The sequence below is a fragment of the Augochlora pura genome, chromosome 4 (genome assembly GCF_028453695.1).
Source record: "Augochlora pura isolate Apur16 chromosome 4, APUR_v2.2.1, whole genome shotgun sequence".
NCBI classification, from domain to species: Eukaryota; Metazoa; Arthropoda; class Insecta; order Hymenoptera; family Halictidae; genus Augochlora; species Augochlora pura.
In genome coordinates this window covers 16,723,768-16,743,226 of record NC_135775.1, presented here as the reverse complement: position 1 = coordinate 16,743,226, position 19,459 = coordinate 16,723,768, and the positions used below count along the sequence as shown (strand labels likewise).

At 32.0% G+C, this 19,459-nt stretch overlaps 2 protein-coding genes and 1 long non-coding RNA gene across 3 annotated transcripts; 1 reads left to right on the top strand and 2 right to left on the bottom strand.

Annotated features, from left to right (window-relative positions):
* The first annotated feature begins 3,224 nt into the window (after nt 1-3,224).
* Nucleotides 3,225-7,684, top strand: Rcd5 (microspherule protein Rcd5). Its single transcript, XM_078179092.1, has 6 exons — nt 3,225-3,609; nt 4,733-5,105; nt 5,191-5,391; nt 5,797-6,216; nt 6,612-6,827; nt 7,179-7,684. Exons 1-6 carry the CDS (start codon nt 3,494-3,496, stop codon nt 7,266-7,268), a joined length of 1,416 nt encoding a protein of 471 aa, XP_078035218.1. The 5' UTR covers nt 3,225-3,493; the 3' UTR covers nt 7,269-7,684.
* A 988-nt stretch (nt 7,685-8,672) lies between these two features.
* LOC144469123 (uncharacterized) lies at nt 8,673-10,281 on the bottom strand. The gene is made up of 3 exons (XR_013493918.1): nt 10,025-10,281; nt 9,366-9,493; nt 8,673-8,898 (listed from the first exon to the last, which is right to left on the bottom strand). It is a non-coding gene; the product is annotated as an uncharacterized LOC144469123 (long non-coding RNA).
* Nucleotides 10,282-14,604: 4,323 nt separating this feature from the next.
* Nucleotides 14,605-16,752, bottom strand: Pgrp-s3 (peptidoglycan recognition protein S3). The gene is made up of 4 exons (XM_078177893.1): nt 16,582-16,752; nt 15,819-16,032; nt 15,558-15,676; nt 14,605-14,965 (listed from the first exon to the last, which is right to left on the bottom strand). Exons 1-4 carry the CDS (start codon nt 16,634-16,636, stop codon nt 14,781-14,783), a joined length of 573 nt encoding a protein of 190 aa, XP_078034019.1. The 5' UTR covers nt 16,637-16,752; the 3' UTR covers nt 14,605-14,780.
* Nucleotides 16,753-19,459: the final 2,707 nt, after the last annotated feature.

Here is a 19,459-nt window from a genome sequence, read left to right as displayed (position 1 = left end):
TCTTTAGATAAGGACTTCTCGGAACCCTCTCTGACCTCTCTTTCTTACTCAGTCCTCGAGCCGAAATCTTCGCGCGCGGCACACCCCCACAATGTTAGTTTCGGCGGGCTTTTCACCCCTGCGCGCTCGACTCCCGCGCACTCCCATCCGCATGCGCACCGTCGAACCACCAATCATCTTCGAGCTGCAACCGGAAGACGGACCAGCCGACAAATCAACGTCCAGCAAATTCACCAGCGCCCAGCTAATTATCCTATTGGCTAACGAAGGAGGGAAGGAAAAGAAGCTGGAAGAAAATGCAGAACTCCACGGAAAACCTCAGACTTTATTCGACAGTCAAAGAAAGTACATCTTAGAGCTCTATAAATAAAGTACCTTTTGCTTAAAGTATTCAGAGTTTGTACATCTCTCTACAACTTTTCACGAGCAGAGTGGTTCAGCGCTCCACGGGCAACCGAACCACATCGAATTCCCTACGACCTAAACAATCCAGACCGTAACAGGGAGCTGCCTAGGGAATCAGAGGTAAAACCCCAGATTCCCCACACACTCCCCCCCGAGTGCGTACGGGCAGATCGATGCTCGCTACAGCGCACGATACAGATCTGCCTCGAAGAGCAGAAGCTCACGGCAGTTTTTCCATGGGGCGTGGGATCGGTAATTCAGTTTTTTTTTTTTTTACATTGTGTTATAACTATATACAATATTAACGCTTAAAAACTACGCTATGTACATGTTCTTAAACCTAAGAAGGGATGCAATATATTACAAAGCTTTAAGGCCTCAGTATGAGGTACAAAAGGAGCAGTTCTACACATCTCCAACTTAAAAAGCTTGCCACATGCATCATATAGAGTATTAGCAGTTACCTGCCAAGCAAGAGGCACGGCAGTAAACTGTTCCCATTCGTAAATGGACCAGTTGTTGGTTTCTTCGTTGGTAATGAGATGGAACTGAAGTGGCCTAACACTTTTAGTGGCCACAACTATGTTGCCAGGGACTTCCAGTCCATAGACGGCAACCATAGATGAACTCGGCTCCAAAACATTAATACATCCGGGTGAGGTACGGGTAGTAACCGACTGGGCTACTGAACCGTTAATGTCGGTAACTAGTGGTACTAATTTCAGCTTAACAGATTGGAGCTCTGTTTGCACGGCTAATAAGAAAGGCATCACTAAAGCCATTTCATCTATATCTGTAGTCGCCTGCTTCACTCCAACCGGCTTCCAAAAGCCACTGAATCTGAATCGGTGTGAGTCTCCTCGATGGGCCGTAGCCCAAGAGGTTCTGGGTCGGAAAGCCTGGGTGCGCATCTCCGTCAACCTCGGGCTCTATATCCACTGGTAATCGCCAGTGGGGATCCTCTATATTCCTATCAGCGGTGTAAACCATATCTGCCTGAACACGCGCAAGATAGACAGCGAGACAGGGATACGCTGCATACAGCCAATGGGTGCGTTCGCCAACTTGACCAAACCACCCCACTGTGCCGTCATCTTCGGATTTTAAATAATTAAGCCTTTTAAACCTGACTCTAACGTCACGGCCATGTAGCTTGAATTCACCGAAAGCTGATAGGTAATAATTCAACAACGCTGGAACCTGAAGGTTAGCGTTGTAAATACTCTCCATGAATGCGTCTTCCTCATGTGTAGTAAATTCGCCGGTCAGTTTCTTCAGCTTAAGCAATCGGGCAAACGCAAGTGCGCCACATAATATGCAAAAGCCGATTCGGGCACACGACGGCTAAAGCCATTGTCGATAGCACAAACTGACTGGTGTAGTTGAGTGGTTATTCCGGGTAATCCAAAGAAGCCAGGAAAGATCTTCTCTTTCTTCACAATAAGTCTATCCTCCGCTGTTACCACAGGAATCAATGATTCCAAGTGCAACGGGTCATTCCTTGGGGCAGTCCCCGATGTGGTTAGGTGCGTCGGTTTTGGTGCACCGGACACCCACTCCCCCTCAACTTTGGGAGGGCGTATGTTAGCTTGAGCCTTAGGCCTCGATGACCTGGGTCTCTCGTGTCGCTCCTCCTCATAGCGGTCGTCATGATGGATCTGTGACGGCTCGCGACGCATAGCAAAACCGCGCCCTCGGCCACGGCTTTGTCCCCTTCCGCGGGGCATGAATTCACGTCTTTGAGACATGTAGAGGAAATCTTCGTCCGAATACCCTAGTGAACAAATCTTAAAAGGGGTTCTGCGTCGCGAGTCGCGAGGATTTTGCTTCACCAATTTGGTCAATTCGGCTAGTTGGCGTGCGAGTTGATCGATTTTCTCTCCCAATTCGCGTTTAGATAGGACCGGGGGTGTGACGGAAGAAACTACGGACGCATCAAGACCCGATGCTTCGACCACCTTGTCGGCGAGTTCCGCGAACTCTTGAAGGTCGGTGATTTTCGACATCGCTAGAACTGCCTGTATTTGAGTGGGAAGGTGTTCCAGGAAAATAGCGCGGATGATGTCGTCACTGCATGACCCGTCATTCAAATTTCGCAGGCGCATAAGGACTCGCGACCGCTTACCGTCGGTAATAATCTCGCCCTTGAGAAGTCGGCCAAGACGCGCCTCCGCGGACGCTGAGAAATTTGATATGATTCGCGCTTTTATGAGCTCGTACAAATCGGGTGATTCCGCTCGCGTTTTTAGGATATCTCTAATCGAGGAGATTTCCTCGAACGACAGTGCGGAAATGACGATGTCGGCCATCGTCTTTTGGGTAGTAATTCTCGCCGCGGAAAGCGACGACTCGACTTGCATGAACCATAGCGCGGGGTTCTCGCGGAAAAATGACAGAATTTTCGGAACTCGGTACGAATCGACGTGTTTCTCGAGAAACGCTTTTAACACATCGTCCTGGGCTAGAGGAGACGGATGACAAAATGCTTGCGATGGCGAGATGGCAAGATGGCGGCTGAGCGGCAAAAACTGGCGGCGGAAATTATTGTATTACAATCACTGTAGACTATACTCGGCACGTGGTGGTAGATAACGGTGGGACGAGCCCAGTATCTGTTCTGGTCTAGTGTTCGATTACGAATACGTCTCGCTCGACAGAGCACGAGCGGCAACGGTTGGTAGTCAGTGCTGCCAACCGTGTTACCAACTGATTATTGGGGAGCTGCCTAGGGAATCAGAGGTAAAACCCCAGATTCCCCACATTAACAAAATAATGAATGAACTTACCATATCACATCAGTTTACCACGAACCATGATCTCAATTGTAGTTACTATATTGCTCGTTCTGCGTCGTTCTGTCGAAACTCCAAACTGTAAATCACTGTAAATGCCTACAATACATAAAGCGTAAAATTTTTTTTACTTAAATTAATGCTCAGTATTATGCAATAAAGTTCTACTCCCGTTTTATGCTTTAAATTATTGTGAATATAATATCAGTATTTGTGTCGTAGCGCAATTCATTTATGCGTGGTCGTAGTATATTGTTTACGTTAAACTAACCTTCTTGCTTCACAAAAAGCAAAGTATGGATATTCCAACTCCTTCGAATATAAATCATGGGTTTTCTCACGGTAATGATGGATTTTTAAATATACCCATTGAATCAACAAGTTTGGATTCATTGTCTACAAAGCGCAGAAGGTGCCTATAAATTTTTAACACATTATATGTAATGAGTAATTATATGTTTTATTTGGAATATTGTTGTATACAAAGAAGTGTATAATTTTTAAATAGTAAATGAACGTATTATTAAACTGAAATGATATTAAAAACTTCTAAAAATATTATTTAAGTATCATTTTCAAAGAATTGATTGTAGTAATAAAAAGTAATAATAATTACGATAATTAAAACTATTAATAGTAATTTCGATATGTGAAAGTAAAATAATTAATATTAAAAAGAATTTAATTATTTATTCTACAATGTGTAATAATTGAAAGGTAATTTTAACTAAATTTTAAAATGAACATTATATTTGTGTAAAATTTAGTTGTATTTATTAATAGATTAATAAATCTATTAATAATCTTGGTTGATAATCATGTATGATACAATGAATTTCTAACAGTATGACTTATAGAATGTAATGAAATATTTGTTATATATCCGAATAGTATTGTTACGTATTTTTTTCTGTTGTGATGTACAGTTATTATTAGTTATTAAATATTCTCTTGGCACATTATCTCTTTGTATATTCAGAGAAATTAATTTAACTAGATCAAATTATATCCCTTTTCTGATTCTGATTAAAGAATAAAATTGAAGAGGAAGAAATTAATGATATAATCAGAATTACATTTTTAGGGATCATATTTTCTTTGCAATTGCAATGATATATTTTTACCATTTGTGTAAACATAAACTGTACTTTAACTTGAAAGCGGGTCACTCAGGGTGTGTGGTTTACAAACTCTTGTGCTTATTTTAGTGTGTTAAATTTGCCTCTGTTGTATTCTCCATATGCAAAATAATATTCTATATACATGTATAATAGTTTAATTTAAATTATAAATCATGGAAGTTTTATTTTCTATCTGTCTTCTCATTTAAGAATTCTTTCTAGTTGTAATGAAACAAGAGATAATATCTTTTATTGTAGTTATACAAATTATCTTATATATTAATGAAAAGAAATTAATCAAATATGAAGTATTTTAAAGTAGATATTTTTCTATTTAATTATTAGTGCTCTAATATTATTAATATAATATGTAAGAGTGCTGATAACTATATTGCATTGTTATTACAATTATAGTTCTTCACGTACAATAAAGCGCAGAAAGTTTGACGATGAGCTTGTTGAAACAACATTCAACTTACAACCACCTGCTACGAGTGCAAAGTCGGCCGCTAGGTCTAGAACTGTTTCAATTTCTACTGCTCCAATGGAATGTCTTCCACAACAAAATGTACCAAGTCCCATTCCAATTTCTGCAAATGTATCTCATCCAGATAGATGTAATCGACGAACAAGTAGACCAGGAGGTTCAAGTGCTCCTGGCAGAAAAAACAAAAAGAATAAAAACCACTCACATTCTGTAAATGCTACAAAAGATTTGGGTAGATGGAAACCTACAGATGATTTAGCATTAATCACTGGTGTACAGCAGACAAATGATTTGAGAATGGTACTTGTATTTTATTAAATATGTATAGATTTCTTGTAATTTTTTATTATATTTTTATATTGTAAGCAATTATTTCATAAAACAGGTTCACAGAGGTACAAAATTTTCATGTCGGTTCACACTACAAGAAATCCAACAGAGATGGTATGCTCTATTATATGATAGTGCAGTTTCGAGAGTGGCAGTACAAGCCATGCGCAATTTACATCCAGAATTAATTGCTAGTGTACAAGCAAGAACTTTATACAGTAAAGCAGAAGAAGATCTTCTTGGTACTGTAAAATCGGTAATGAAATTTTGTTTAGTTTGAGGAAACTATAATTTAGTGTATCTTTATTAAGATTGATATTAATGCTTTATTTAGAGTTTTGTTTGATTAAAAATTAAATAATAATCGAGTTTTATTAAAATTACTATTTTAGTTTATATTTTAGGATTTCTTATTTCATACAAATATAAGAAGCACTGACAGATGATATTATTTTCATGTTGTTTTCATGTATTTTCATACATTAGTTATTTTTTAGATGATGGTTCCTGAATATATTTTGATGCATAGTTTTAAGAACTTTAGTTAATTTTTTGTAATAATCATCTTGTAATACATCACTTAAGTCTATTTACATACTCTCAAGTTAGTATTTTTAAATGTTCAGTTTATTTATATTTTATGTTGTTTGTGCTTTTTCAGACTTCTCAACCAACATTAGAAGTCTTTCAGGAATTGCTTGAAGCAAATGCACACACCTTTTACTCGGCAAGAACTGCTAAAGCTTTATTAGCTCATTGGCAGTTAATGAAACAGTATCACCTCCTTCCTGATCAAACTGCACAAAGTTTGCCTCGTGGTGAACATGTTCTTAATTTTTCTGATGCAGAAGAAATGATCAATGACACAGAGTTACTAGAACAGAAGGATGAGTTTGTGGATGCGGAACTGGTTACTGCTGATAGAAGAAATAAAAGAGAAATAAGAGTGTTAGAAAACGAACTAAGTAGATGGCAGGTTTTAGTTGACAGTGTAACAGGAGTAAATCCACCAGATTTTGATAATCAAACTTTAGCAATACTTAGAGGAAGACTTGTTAGATATTTAATGAGGTCACGAGAGGTAATTACAGAATAAATAAAAATTATTACTAGTATTATTTTATTTCAGTACACATTGTTTAGTATTTTATAATAACTCTTTCATTTTTAATGTAACTCTAAATTTTTAACATTGCAAGAAGATAATTAACTCCTTTGCATCTATGATGAACCACCTGCATTCATTTGTTACAGCAATTCATAATTACTATTATTTTTTTAATGCTAAATAGAGAAGCTTTTATATTATAAGTTTTCTCGTAATATTTAAAATGAAGAAGTTATTTTAAGAAGTATGTTTAAATAATTTATATGAAGTATTACTTTTTTGGGGATATTATGTATATTTTATAGATTTTTCTAAAATGTACCTCTTATATAGCTCATAAATTTATGTTTTATTCTTTTTATTCTTAGATTACTGTAGGTCGTTCAGCAAAAGACCACAATGTAGACGTAGATTTGACATTGGAAGGACCCGCCTGGAAAGTTTCTCGTAGACAAGGAACAATTCGTTTAAGGAATAACGGAGACTTTTTTCTTTCTTCAGAAGGAAAGAGACCTATTTTTGTGGACAGTAGACCTATACTTGCTGGAAATAAAATGAAACTTAATAATAATAGTGTGATAGAGGTATTCACATTTCATTTTTCGTATTATATCAGGTGACTTTCTGTTGTGAATGCCGATTATATTGACCTAAAAAATGGCGAATTAATTAAATGTAAATGTTACATACAATTAATGGTTAAATATTATATAAAATCTCAACGTGGAAAGTCTTAGTAATCATTTCTGTAATTTCGCTTAAAATATGTATAATTTTTAAAAAACTTCAACAATTAGTAATCATTGCGTGAATATTTCTTAATATATTGTCTCTAAGATTTAGTTTAAGTGCGTCACAGCAAAAAGATTAAAATTGAAATCATGAAATAGTGCACTAAATATATTCCTATTTAAAAAGATTTCGTTCTTTTTCAGATTGCAGGTCTCAGGTTTATATTTTTAATAAATCAAGAACTTATTTCTGTCATACGTCAGGAAGCAGTGAAACTAAATTTGAAGCCGTGAATATTCTAATTTAATTTTTTAACCTGTTAATCGGGAAAGTCGAATTAACTTGTTATTCGCATTCGTTGTCGCTTTTCAACAATATTTTAATTTTCTTCGTAATTCAAGCAATAATTCTTTCATGCTGCACTTTCATAGAATCCACAATTCATATAAGCTGTATGGTATTTACATTCATTGTAACAAAACATTGTTTTACTTGTGTTACATCTTTATAAGTGTTTAGAATTAGAAAAACGTTCGGTTAACAGGTTAATTAGATTTCATCATTACTATAAGTAAGATATTATCTCATACGTATTTAATATAATAAATGAAAGCTTTGTATAAAGTAGTCTATAATGATTAAATTAAGAAGATAATAAATTTGCTCAATTTTGTATATTCTAGACTTTTATTTTTGCGGTATTTTTCTCTTACGTACACAGCGTATCAACGCCTTGATTATAATAATTACTTTATCTATTATGGGAAGATAAAATATATAAAAATGTGTTGCAAAATCTTTAAATAGAAAAACTCATAATTTATTGAATTTACATCCAAAGAGAAAAATTATTTATATTCGTAAGTATAATAAAAATGGCTCATGTGTATAACTATAATTGAACCAGGTAGGAATACTTTTAAAAATAATAGTAATATTCATAAAAACAAGTAATATGTAATGGAACTTTACAGAAGAACCATTTATATTTTGTGTAGCTTGGTTTTTCATTAACATAACAGGCCCGATATTGTCTTTCTTTGTGATATTCCGGTAAACATTTAGGGACTTTCTTGTAATTGATTTATTCCTATAAAGATTCGATAAGAATTGAATAGTACACAGAATAAATATTGCAGCTTCTTATGCCATATTCCTGTCTTCCGAAATATACAATAAATTCTAAATACTGGTCTGTAACATCCACGTTTTTCATTTATTTACTATAATCAGTAATATTTATTGTTAAATCTACATTTTTGTTTTTGTAATTGTTCAACATTTGTAAAAAATAGTATAAAATAATCCAGTTGGTTTTCGCACTTTGAATAGCTTTTTTGCAATATGATTCTTCATGATGAGTTTAGTCTAATTTATAAAATTCTACATCAACGCATTGTGTTATAAAAAATTGGAGTATCTATCATTGGATTGCTGGGCCAATAATCAAGAAATTATTTTTTTTCTACTTCATGCAATTTAACGCAATATTATGTTATCCGTCATAGAAAACAATACGCATTTTGACGCGGTATCGCGTCATCCGCTGTTACAGTGTTTTTGAAACAATTCTTAATTTTGACTATTCGTCATACGGTTTCTTTTTGTGGCAATACATGTGTATACATTTAAAGCAGACATTCTGTAGGCGTAAACGTATTAAGAAAAACAATAAAAAGTCAAAATCGATTTGGGATAATGTTTATTCATAATTAGGTTTCCAACTTTAGTTAGCAATGATTAAGAAACATGAAGTTACAAATGTGTTCTGGTTCTTTTCATCTGCATAATTGAAGTTATAATTTGTCCCAAGATCACCACCAACCACCTCTTCCGACCCATCCTCTTCCTCCCCAACCCCAACCAGCTCCTTTCCATCCGTTCCAGCCGCTCCTCCAACCGTAACGCCATGGTGAAGAATACCTTGAAAACAGTAATGTGCAAAATGCATTAAATAACTAAATATTTTCTATATGTATTACCCACAGAATTATGCTAGTCATATACGAAACACGGTAACAATTAACGATTACAAATGTTAATTTTTCGTTGCTATTTATTTTAAGCGCGCATTTTGACGCATCTTAACAGACTGTAAACTGACACATTCCTAAAACTCCAATTTTAAACAAAAGTACTAAATTTTAATAACAGACTAAAGAGAAACAAATAAATACGTGTATTGTCGCTGTATTTTTTTTACTAATGGGAATAGCAAGTAGTACGTGTACTTTGATATATTAGTTTTTTTTCTAGAAATAAAATTCGTCATACAATATTTTGTTTTATATTTTACATTTGTTATTAACAGTATTATATTTTTTGTAAACAATATGATATTATCTATATCGATTACGTTTCTTATTATTCATTGTCCAAATAAAACATACCCCCAAGCAGACGCTTCAGCTTCTAAATCGTTCGGTGCATTTACGGCTGCTGGTTCATTTTCTGGACGGCCAGGATCTACTTGTTCTTCCAATGACGCCACCAAAACCACCATAAAGAGGAGAACAACCTTATTGCAAAAGGATACATATTATTTTATTTAATTGGATATTTTCATAACTGTGCTTTGCACGTAAGGTAGATTTATGTTATTGGATAATATTTATATCATGTGCATAATAATATGAAATAATTTTTGTATGAACGTTATTATACAAAATCAGATTAACTAAAAAGATGCGCGTATCAAAATAATTTTAAACAGCTAATTGAATGAATCACAAAATCACAAGAATGGTAAAAAACCACCACTGAAAATTTTAATTTAAATTACTTTTCTAAGTTTAATCACTTTCCACGATTAACTTTTCAGCTTGTTCTAGAATAATTATAAAATTAGTTTGGTAAACATAGGTATATATAAAAGATCGGTGAAAATAGTGTTGAACAAATATGTTCTGATTTTATTTAGTTTCTGTACTCGTTGACTGCGGTAAATGTGTTAAAAAATATCCGATAGAGAAATCGTAGAAGATTTTCACGTAAAATGTGACACGCAGCAGTGAACGAACTAAGAAATCTCGGGGGTTTGTTAACTCACCAAGTGCACCGGTCGCAACATTCTGACTGTGAGAACTGAATCCTGATCGGTCAACGCGGGATTTATATATGCGCCTTGACCACAAAGAGTCGCGGAGGATCACTGAGAACGTGCCCGAGCTTCTGAATACATTAAAAGAACAGCATCTTTTTGCTTCTATAATTTCCAAATAAGAACAACTTTGTTTGTCGGCCGGTCGCATCATTTTTCACGATCTTTCAAAAGTTTCCATCTGCAATCATTGTCCGAAATCATTCATGTTTGACCGAGTTATTTACAATTAGTTGTTAGTAATTTATTTTTCGAATTTATTCAATAAGTACGCGGACTATGTATGCCGCATATTTGGAATATTTTATTTTACTTGATTCTGATAAATCATTTCATTTACAAAGTATATTTCTTGAAATAAAACTTTACGTACAGATATTTAACATAATTTTGAATTCTTAAGGGAGCGATTCTAAGTATATTGAATATTGTGAAATATTGTTCGAATATTTATAGTATAGATACTGCTTAGAAAAACTCAATTTACCAGTAATTGACAAAACAATTCATAACACAGTTAAATTACATAGTGTATACTCATAATTATAATATCATCGTAATAGTTGTAATGAAATAATGTAATATTTTATTTTAACCAATGTATATATACTTACGTTTTCATTTGTTTAGTTATCGGGGTTGTAAAATATTAATACGATAAATAAAAAATAATATTAAAATTATTATGAAATATTCGAATTTGAAATTTGATAAAGAGAAGAAAATCACCGCTTTCAGCTTAACCGATTTTTAATTTTATTTTCAATTTGTTTCAAACATACTCAGGGTCAATATATTAAGCGAATACGCGCCAGATTTCAAGGTAGGCTGGTTACATTCCAGCTTTGTTCAGTCAAACTCGTTTGTTTTTTAAGGGTGGAAGACATGTATAACTATGCTTTTTTAACAACACATAAAAATTGTCTATGGGTGATTCTGCATAAAATACATAATGAATCGCTAATGATCTTGTTATTCTCGAATAGTATACCCTCATCGAATCGAGTCGACGAAAAACCAAAGAGGTGCTAGAAACAAAACACTGAGAATAATTTAATATGCGTTAGATATTTTAAGAAACAGATTTAGATCCGTTATTGTTATGATTCTCCGAAAACATTTCATTCTTTACTTTATTAAATTAAATGACACAACACTTTCGCTAATGATGTCCATAAAATCAAAATCAAATCTGTGTTCTGTTTCGAAATAAAAAAAGTGTTCTGAAAGACGAAAATGTTCTCCATGAATACTATTTCGAATGTTTGACATGCAGTCGAATCACCCTGTACATTACAGAGTACGTAAAATACGCTCTATAAGAAAAATCAACGGCCGCTCTCAAGGATGGACACTTTTCCTCATTGAAGTTTATTACGCAGGGCGGTCACAATAATTTTGTATGCCCCCAAAATATATTTGCAATATTTCGAAAATTCGTTCGTTAACGTATGTTTAGGTATTTACGGTTCACTGCTTAATTTGTCGTATTTTAAAATATATTTTTTAAAGTTTATTATTTGATTAAGTATATTCGCGACTACGTCCTTAATAAAATTATAAAATAGACCTCGAATTTTAGAATAGAATAAAAAAATCGGCATTAAACTGTTATGTTATTTTCAATCTATTAAAACCATTAAGAGAAAAAATGCATTGTTATTAAACTCGTGTTTCTTATAATCGATACAGATAATTTTTATTTTATTTAATAATTCATAGTCTAGTTATTTGTTGTCGAAAATTGATTTGCAAAAATGTTAGTTTATATTGATCCTGTACACAATGGGTTTTGTCATTTTGTTTGCTAATGAACGATATACATATCTCTTTGTAATATTTTACAATGCAACAATTTTCTTAATCATTTTATAATTTATTCTAAAAATTAAAAGTTCCAATCGAAACGCAACTCCATCGCACAATAGAACGGTCCCTTTTTATAAGAGGGAATCCCAGACCGCCTTCATACTACATATACAGGGTGTCACATCCGAAGGTACAATACAAGAACTGTTTTCTGAATTTATTGCGTTATATTACTGTGCCAAAGTTATACAAAGATTTTAATAACATGAAGCTGAAATGACCATTGTCAATGCTATGCAAACTATGAATAATTGAATATACATATCGTGTATACATATCGTAAAAAGATATATATCCTCTACCAATAAGTATCTAAAAAACGTTAATTAATTGACATATTGGAACGCACTTCAATGTCAAGGTTACGATATACAAAGAAAAAATATCGGTAACTTGAATACTTTGCAAAAAATCACCATAATATATGACTATTGTTTACAGCACGCTCTTCGTTTTATACCATTCAAAACCTATAAAAAATAGATTTTCTATGTAAGAATAAGAAGTGATGTGCATTTACTGAGGTGATTATCCTAATGTGGATCACCCTGTATAACGGTTGAGAAAACAACAAGGCAGGTTTGTTTTCGTTGAAGAAAATAAAATAGTTTCGCAGAAGACGGGTACCGTCAGTGATCCTCAATGCTGATATTCATTTCGCCGGTGTTCACCACAGTGTATCAACGTGTATATGTATACATACTTGTAAATTTTATATACATATAGCTGTTGTCATCTTCTTGTAACAACCGCTGAAGATAAACCAACAGCAAACATCAGTGATCGTTGCGGAGAACATAAATTGACCATTGACACTGAGGACCACTGATGACGCTTCATCTCTTGCAGAATTATTTTATTTTCTCAATCAAAAATAAAATCTATTTTATGATTGCGTTGATGGTTCCTATATGCAGGATTATACATCCGCTTTGTTGCGCAATATACATAGTTCGATTTTATCTTAGAATATTATTTAAAAAGAAACAAAAGAGTACCTGACAAAATTGAGTTAATTGCATCCGCCTATTTAAAATAATGTTTCAAAACGTTGAAATATTCATGATGTTTTGAAAAACTGTATCAGCGTCCTTGGGATAGTTTATAGAACTGTTTTATGCAAATAACATTTATATAGCTTTTGCGGTTAAAGTACAAAAAAATGTGAAAGTCGAAAATTTACTTTTTGTCGGAAATGATGCTCAGATTTATATTCAGCTCATCAAAGAGTCGAACGTTGCATTTAACGTAGATAAATATAGGTAGATAAATATATGTCTAAATAAAATAGACATATGTAAATCTTTAGCTATCAATATTTGTTTCAAAGTTTGAAAAAGGATATTGTTCCGAAAAAATCATAAATTCTCTAAATATTACGGTATGTGTTACAATTTCAAATAACTTCTGAAACAAAATACAAAATCATTGTTGTCGAACATCTGTTGCAGTAGTAGCGAGATAAGAAAGATGAGTAAGAAAAATTAAAGCGAACAGCGAGATTTATTCGACGAAGGTGAGAAAAGCTTAAGAAAACGACGAAAATAAGGAAAAAACAGCGGAAGGTGAAAGAACCGAACAAAGGAAAAATATTATTTGTAGAAAGAAAATAATCAAAAATGGAATGAAACACTAAATTAGTAGAAAGTATGTAAATTAGATTACTAGAAAATATGTAAATTTTATAAACATGAGTTATGAATGATTTTAGACTAATAAATTATGATGTCCCGGTTTAAATTATATTGGCTTTATGTTTAAAATTAACGCGATCAAATAATCATTCCTCTTAAATACTATGTAATTGATTATGAAATAGTTTCGTGGAGAATCATTAAATGAATTTATTTATCCGTAAACGTATTAAAAATACAGCCATACATTGAAAATCTTGAAAAATATGATTTGTCACACTGGAACTTTTGTAAAAACTTTTGTAAAAAAAATGTATGGCTAGGCGTTATATGCAATATAATAATTATCCCGATATGAAATAATTAAGTTCAATTTATTTTTCTACACTTTAGATAGAGTTTGAAAGAAAACAGCTCAAAATATTTTGGGATATATAAACATACTCTGTACATTTTAATATTAATAAAAAATCTTTTACCGAAAGTTACGAACTTCAGAGTTTTTTAATTAAATCTGTTACGAAAATATGCTATGAATTTCAGGCACTAACGCAAAATTAGTGAAAAAATCTTTTAGGCGAAAGTTACTCAACATTCGACTAACAAGAAATTGTGTTCATGAAAATTTACATGAATGTTTGCATTCAATAAAAAAGATTTTTTCCATGAAATAATATAATTTTTTTATGCAAACTGATGCATGTTTGTATTTTATTTAACAAATTCTTATGACATTTTGGATAAAAAATGATTACTTTAGAAGGTATGATTTTTATTCCACGCGCTCATATAAACAACGCACTGTGAGATGGGGCAACTGATATTACGATATACGTTATTTTTTGTTCAAGATAACATTTTCTAAAATTTAATATTGTCATCGTCGCTATAATAATAAATAGTAATAAATAATAATAAATCAGAAAACAAACTTTTATTTCAAGATTAATAATCAAGAAGTTATGAATAACAAAAAACTGTTTCAGGAATTTAGCTACATGTCTGCGAAAAACAACACAATAAGTATGCATTTCATAAATTTATTTAACATTCACCGTTTTGCATTTACAATTCTTTATCAACAAAAATTTATCACATTAAGTTTATTTATATTTTATCTTATTAAAATTCTATATTATATTCGTATTAAAAGATTAATCTTTAATTATATCCGTTATTAAATTATAAAGATATAAGGTAAGTTAAGGATTGCTAGACCATTCTGGCCATTCTTGAATTTGTTTGTAAAGTTCAATTCCTGGACTTTCGGTGCTTATAACTTGTCTAGCACCAACTACACGGACATCATTTCTAAGTATTCCTTGTGACTTACCACAAAGAATTAAATTATGAGTTGCATTAAGCATTTCATTACTTGCACCTTTTCCTAAAATTTTAAAAATCTATATTAAATATAGTGAAAATTAAACTGAATAAAAAAAGATAATTTTACGAAATTCTGAATTCCAAGAAAATAATGTTATAAATATTAAATAGATTATATTATACGAAATATATTTATATATTATTAAAATCATTTGTTAATAATTAGTGTATATACTATTCTAATTTCGTTTTAATTTCATATGTACATATAATACAATATACATATTTATTATATATCAACCAATATGTATATATACAATTTAGTACATTATTGTCTAATCTAATACTATCATTATTTTTAATGATATAATATATATATATATATATACATATATATATATTTTACTTTTACAAATATTTTTCATTTGTAAAATATAAAATGAATAAATAAATAATTATATTATTTATTATATATAATGATTTAAATTAATTATTTATTTACTCATTTCATATTTTACAAATGAAATATATTTGTAAAAGTAAAATAAATACTGCAGTGACAATATTATTAAGTATGCTGCTTAATGTTGTGACTAAGTAATATATGAATGAACATAAAAAACTTAAAAGTGTAACAAAATATAATACATTACTTCGATAATCTCCTATAAAAGCAATTCCAACTGCTTTTTTATTATATCCATATGTATGAGCTCCTTCTCGATTCCAACCAGTGCCTTCATACACATTTCCGTCACCACCAATTAGGAACCTGTTAATTGAATATAAAATAAAAGTAAGTTTTTACTTAGAACAACAATCAATTAATTATATGATATCATTTCACAAAATATCTAATTAAGTAAAAGAAAGTAGATAAAGAAATTAGAAGAAATTAACTAAAAGATACTTACGAAAATCCTATATCGTGCCAACCCAGAATATCCATATGATGAGAACGTAAACTTTCAATCTGTGTACTACACTGTCTTTTAGTGTTACATTCTGGAGTAACAGTATGAATAATGACAACATAAGGAATAGGAAGAATTAAATAATTGACGTCTCTTGCTTCTACAGTACTCCATTGGTTTCTTTTAGTAATTGAGGGACAATCATCTTCTGCATCTATAAAATGGAATTGTATTAAATATGTTATAACAAATATATATTCTTTCTTATCAAGTACAATAAGAAACATTCTATCATATATTATTTTATTTAATTGATATGCTTGGTTAAAAATGAGATTGTACTTTTTTAATTTTAATAACATCCTTCAAAACATTGAAGACATCTTTTTTTACTTCAACAAAAGGATATATAATTTAGTACACTAAAATTTAATTTATGTGAAACTCATGATATCATTGTTGTACTTGGAGATAATCAATTCTCTTATTAATATTGTAGTATAATAATTAATAGGCGTCTTGACAATTTCAAGTTACATATTTTGCATTCTGAGGTAATATACTGATTAATACACCTCAGAAATTATGTACCCCTTTTTAGGTTCTATACCTTTTCAGAAACAACCTGTATAAATTTAGTTTACACAAGGGTCAATAATTTTGAAACCTTGAGAACTAAAATTCGATTGAAATTCATTCTTATATATTAAAGAATATATCAAATAATATAATTATATTCTTAAAACTTAAATAAAAAACTTACTTGCAGTATAGATGTAGACTATCAAAAAAAAAATCGTCCAAATTCTGTTTACCATGTTTCAATAATTACAACAAAATTTTTATTTGTTAAAGTTTACCACCACACTACCTTTAAATCTGAAGAACGTGGATTAAGTGAAATTTGTAACTAACAAATTATCATCATTGATACAGATAATTGTGTAATATAAGTTCATAGGCCATTCAGTCTCGAACTTTGCATTTTTTTTGTTACTTCGATTAGAATAATTAATAAAATGAAGCATATTTCGAACATGGAAAAAATTTATTAAATTTAAAATTATCATGTATTAGACATTATAATAGAGTAATTTAATATGAACAAATTGTATGAAACGTAAAAATGTATTATTTATTACAATTTATTTTACATTTCGACATGTATATCGTTCATTCTCAATATTAAGATGAAGTGTTTATTTTAGCATAATGAATCTTACAATTGAAATTTTAATCTAGTAAAATGATGATCAAATCTTGTAAAAGTGTATTACATAGTGTGCACAATTATTTATATTATCATTATTTGTAGTACTTATAAATTGTTTTATCTTTTCGAGACGCAATACAATATTATTTAGTACGCCAATGTATGTGTGTAATTTCTCATTATACAATTTATTTCAAATGTAAACATCAAATTAATTGACAGTGTTATTTATACAGAGCGAACGTGGAAATTGTGGTTTTGAAATAACATATTACGTCAATTGATAAAAGGGATATACATATATATACAATTTTTTAAGTCTCGAATCTGAAGCAAATAAACAGTTTATTGGCGCTTTATATCTGACTGGTTGAAATAGTAGTAAAATTTACTTTGAATGATTAAAATTGAATGATCGTCATTATTATGTACAAGCATGTACATCGAATTCATTTCTTATTTACATTTTTTAATTAAGTGATCTTGACAATTTGCTTACAAACACGGCTATTGCTTTCGATGAAAAATGAAAAACAAATTAGTCATGAGAATCTGAAAATGCTAAGAAATGCAGCAATATCTGAAATATGACTTGATGAAAAATCATATCTAAAGAATAGGCACAATTTCATGAATTGAATATTACTTGAAAAATGATTTTTGACGCATATGTTAAACGCAACGCAGTCTAAAATTGTCTTTCGAGAGATGAACCGTATTCGTCTGACCATGTAACTAATCCCACCGTCTCACCAACGAGTGCGAGCGAGATGCGTTATCGCCGCGCACAATTCAAACTGAAGTACTTAAAAAAAATATTTTTCATTCTATCAAATTTATTATCCTTCTTTGATTATTTTTTCTCTCGTTTTATGTTTATTTAATTTTTCCTATTAATTTTTACACTGTAACTCCTATCGATTTTGTCAATTGACTTTTGAATGTCCTTTACTTAAATGTGAAATTAGTGATAATGGAACAAATGGAATACCTATCTATATACATATGTACATTTTGAATATAAATTACGTTATGAATTCAGAATAGCTTTCGGATGAAGCCAATGGTGTGATTTTAAATCAATGTAATCAAAGGTACAACCTTAATGCGTAATAAAGTATTAAAGAGAAAATAATTATGTTGGTTGTATGCTTTCATAGTTTTCAACAATATTAATCACGTTCATTACGAAGAAAACACCTACGTAATACTTTCAACATTATCTTTACACAAAGATGTGTATATATGTATTATGTGATTATATTATATGTAAATAATTACAAACGAATATAATACGTTCATTGGATGTGTTACGTTATCACGTTTCATGAGCGACGCGAACATAGGCACTTGTTTATATTACGACCACGCTACTAGACTATACGTTTCAATTTATGGCGGCAGGAGGGAAGTTTGAATGTATATACAAATTTATATCGCATATTTATATAGAGACATTGTATCGCCCGAGAGGAATAACTGAGAATATGTAAAGAGACAATGAGAGAGTTCCCACGAAGTTCATCGTCAAGCCTTCGCTTTCTTTAGCAAGACTAATCGAAGAATATAGACAATGTCACGTTGGCTCTCGTAAGATCCTCTACAATGTTGCACAAACTAAACGAGTCACAGTAACAAATCCGGACCGCTAAAGTGTTGCACGTCGAAAACCTTTAGTTAGGGACTTCTCGGAACTCTCTCTGACCTCTCTCTCTCTCTCTCTCTCTCTCGCTGTCCTTGAACCGAGGTCTTCGCGCGCGGCATACCCCACTCCGTTCGTTTCGGCGGGCTTTTTGCCCCTGCGCGCTCGACCATCGCGCACTCCCAGCCGCACGCGCACCGCCGAACCACCAATCACCACCAATCTGCAACCAGAAGATGAGCCATCCGACGAATCAGCATCCAGCTAGAGGACCCCAATTTTCCTATTGGACAAGGAAGGAAGAACCAGAAGGAACGCAGGAATAAAACTTGCTTTCCTCGGGAAAATACAGACAGACTTTATTCGACAATCAAAGAAAGTAGATCATAGAGCTCTATCAATAAAGTACCAGTTTTTGCTTAAAATATTCAAAGTTGTACAACTCTCTACAACCTTTCACGAGCAGAGCGGTTCAGCGCTCCACGGGCAACCGAACCACATCAAATTCCCTACATCCAGACAATTCAAACCGTAACAGATGCAAAATCTGAGCTTAATTCATGATGGATTTACTTGTGATCGCATGCGCCTCGAATAGTTTTTTTTTCGAGAAAGATTGCAGTTTCCCCTCTGGCACTCTTTATGATTTAAGTAATAGTGAAAAAGTAAAAAAAGGAAAAGTTGACCTAGGAGAGTTTTGTAGAGAAATTGGTATTGCATATCCCTAAATATTGAAGTCGATAGTACAGCCATCTAGGAATGTCGGCTACCAACGTCCGCCGCAGC

What these genes read in the sequence shown, in the direction of transcription:
- Rcd5 (XM_078179092.1), top strand. Translation starts at nt 3,494, where the DNA reads ATGGATATTCCAACTCCTTCGAATATAAATCATGGGTTTTCTCACGGT. An exon ending in ATTTAATGAGGTCACGAGAG is followed by an intron (nt 6,217 to 6,611) that starts GTAATTACAGAA and finishes TTTTATTCTTAG; the next exon opens with ATTACTGTAGGTCGTTCAGC. An exon ending in ATAATAATAGTGTGATAGAG is followed by an intron (nt 6,828 to 7,178) that starts GTATTCACATTT and finishes GTTCTTTTTCAG; the next exon opens with ATTGCAGGTCTCAGGTTTAT.
- Pgrp-s3 (XM_078177893.1), bottom strand. Translation starts at nt 16,636, where the DNA reads ATGGTAAACAGAATTTGGACGATTTTTTTTTTGATAGTCTACATCTAT. An exon ending in TGGCACGATATAGGATTTTC is followed by an intron (nt 15,677 to 15,818) that starts GTAAGTATCTTT and finishes TTCAATTAACAG; the next exon opens with GTTCCTAATTGGTGGTGACG. An exon ending in TTTTATAGGAGATTATCGAA is followed by an intron (nt 14,966 to 15,557) that starts GTAATGTATTAT and finishes TTAAAATTTTAG; the next exon opens with GAAAAGGTGCAAGTAATGAA.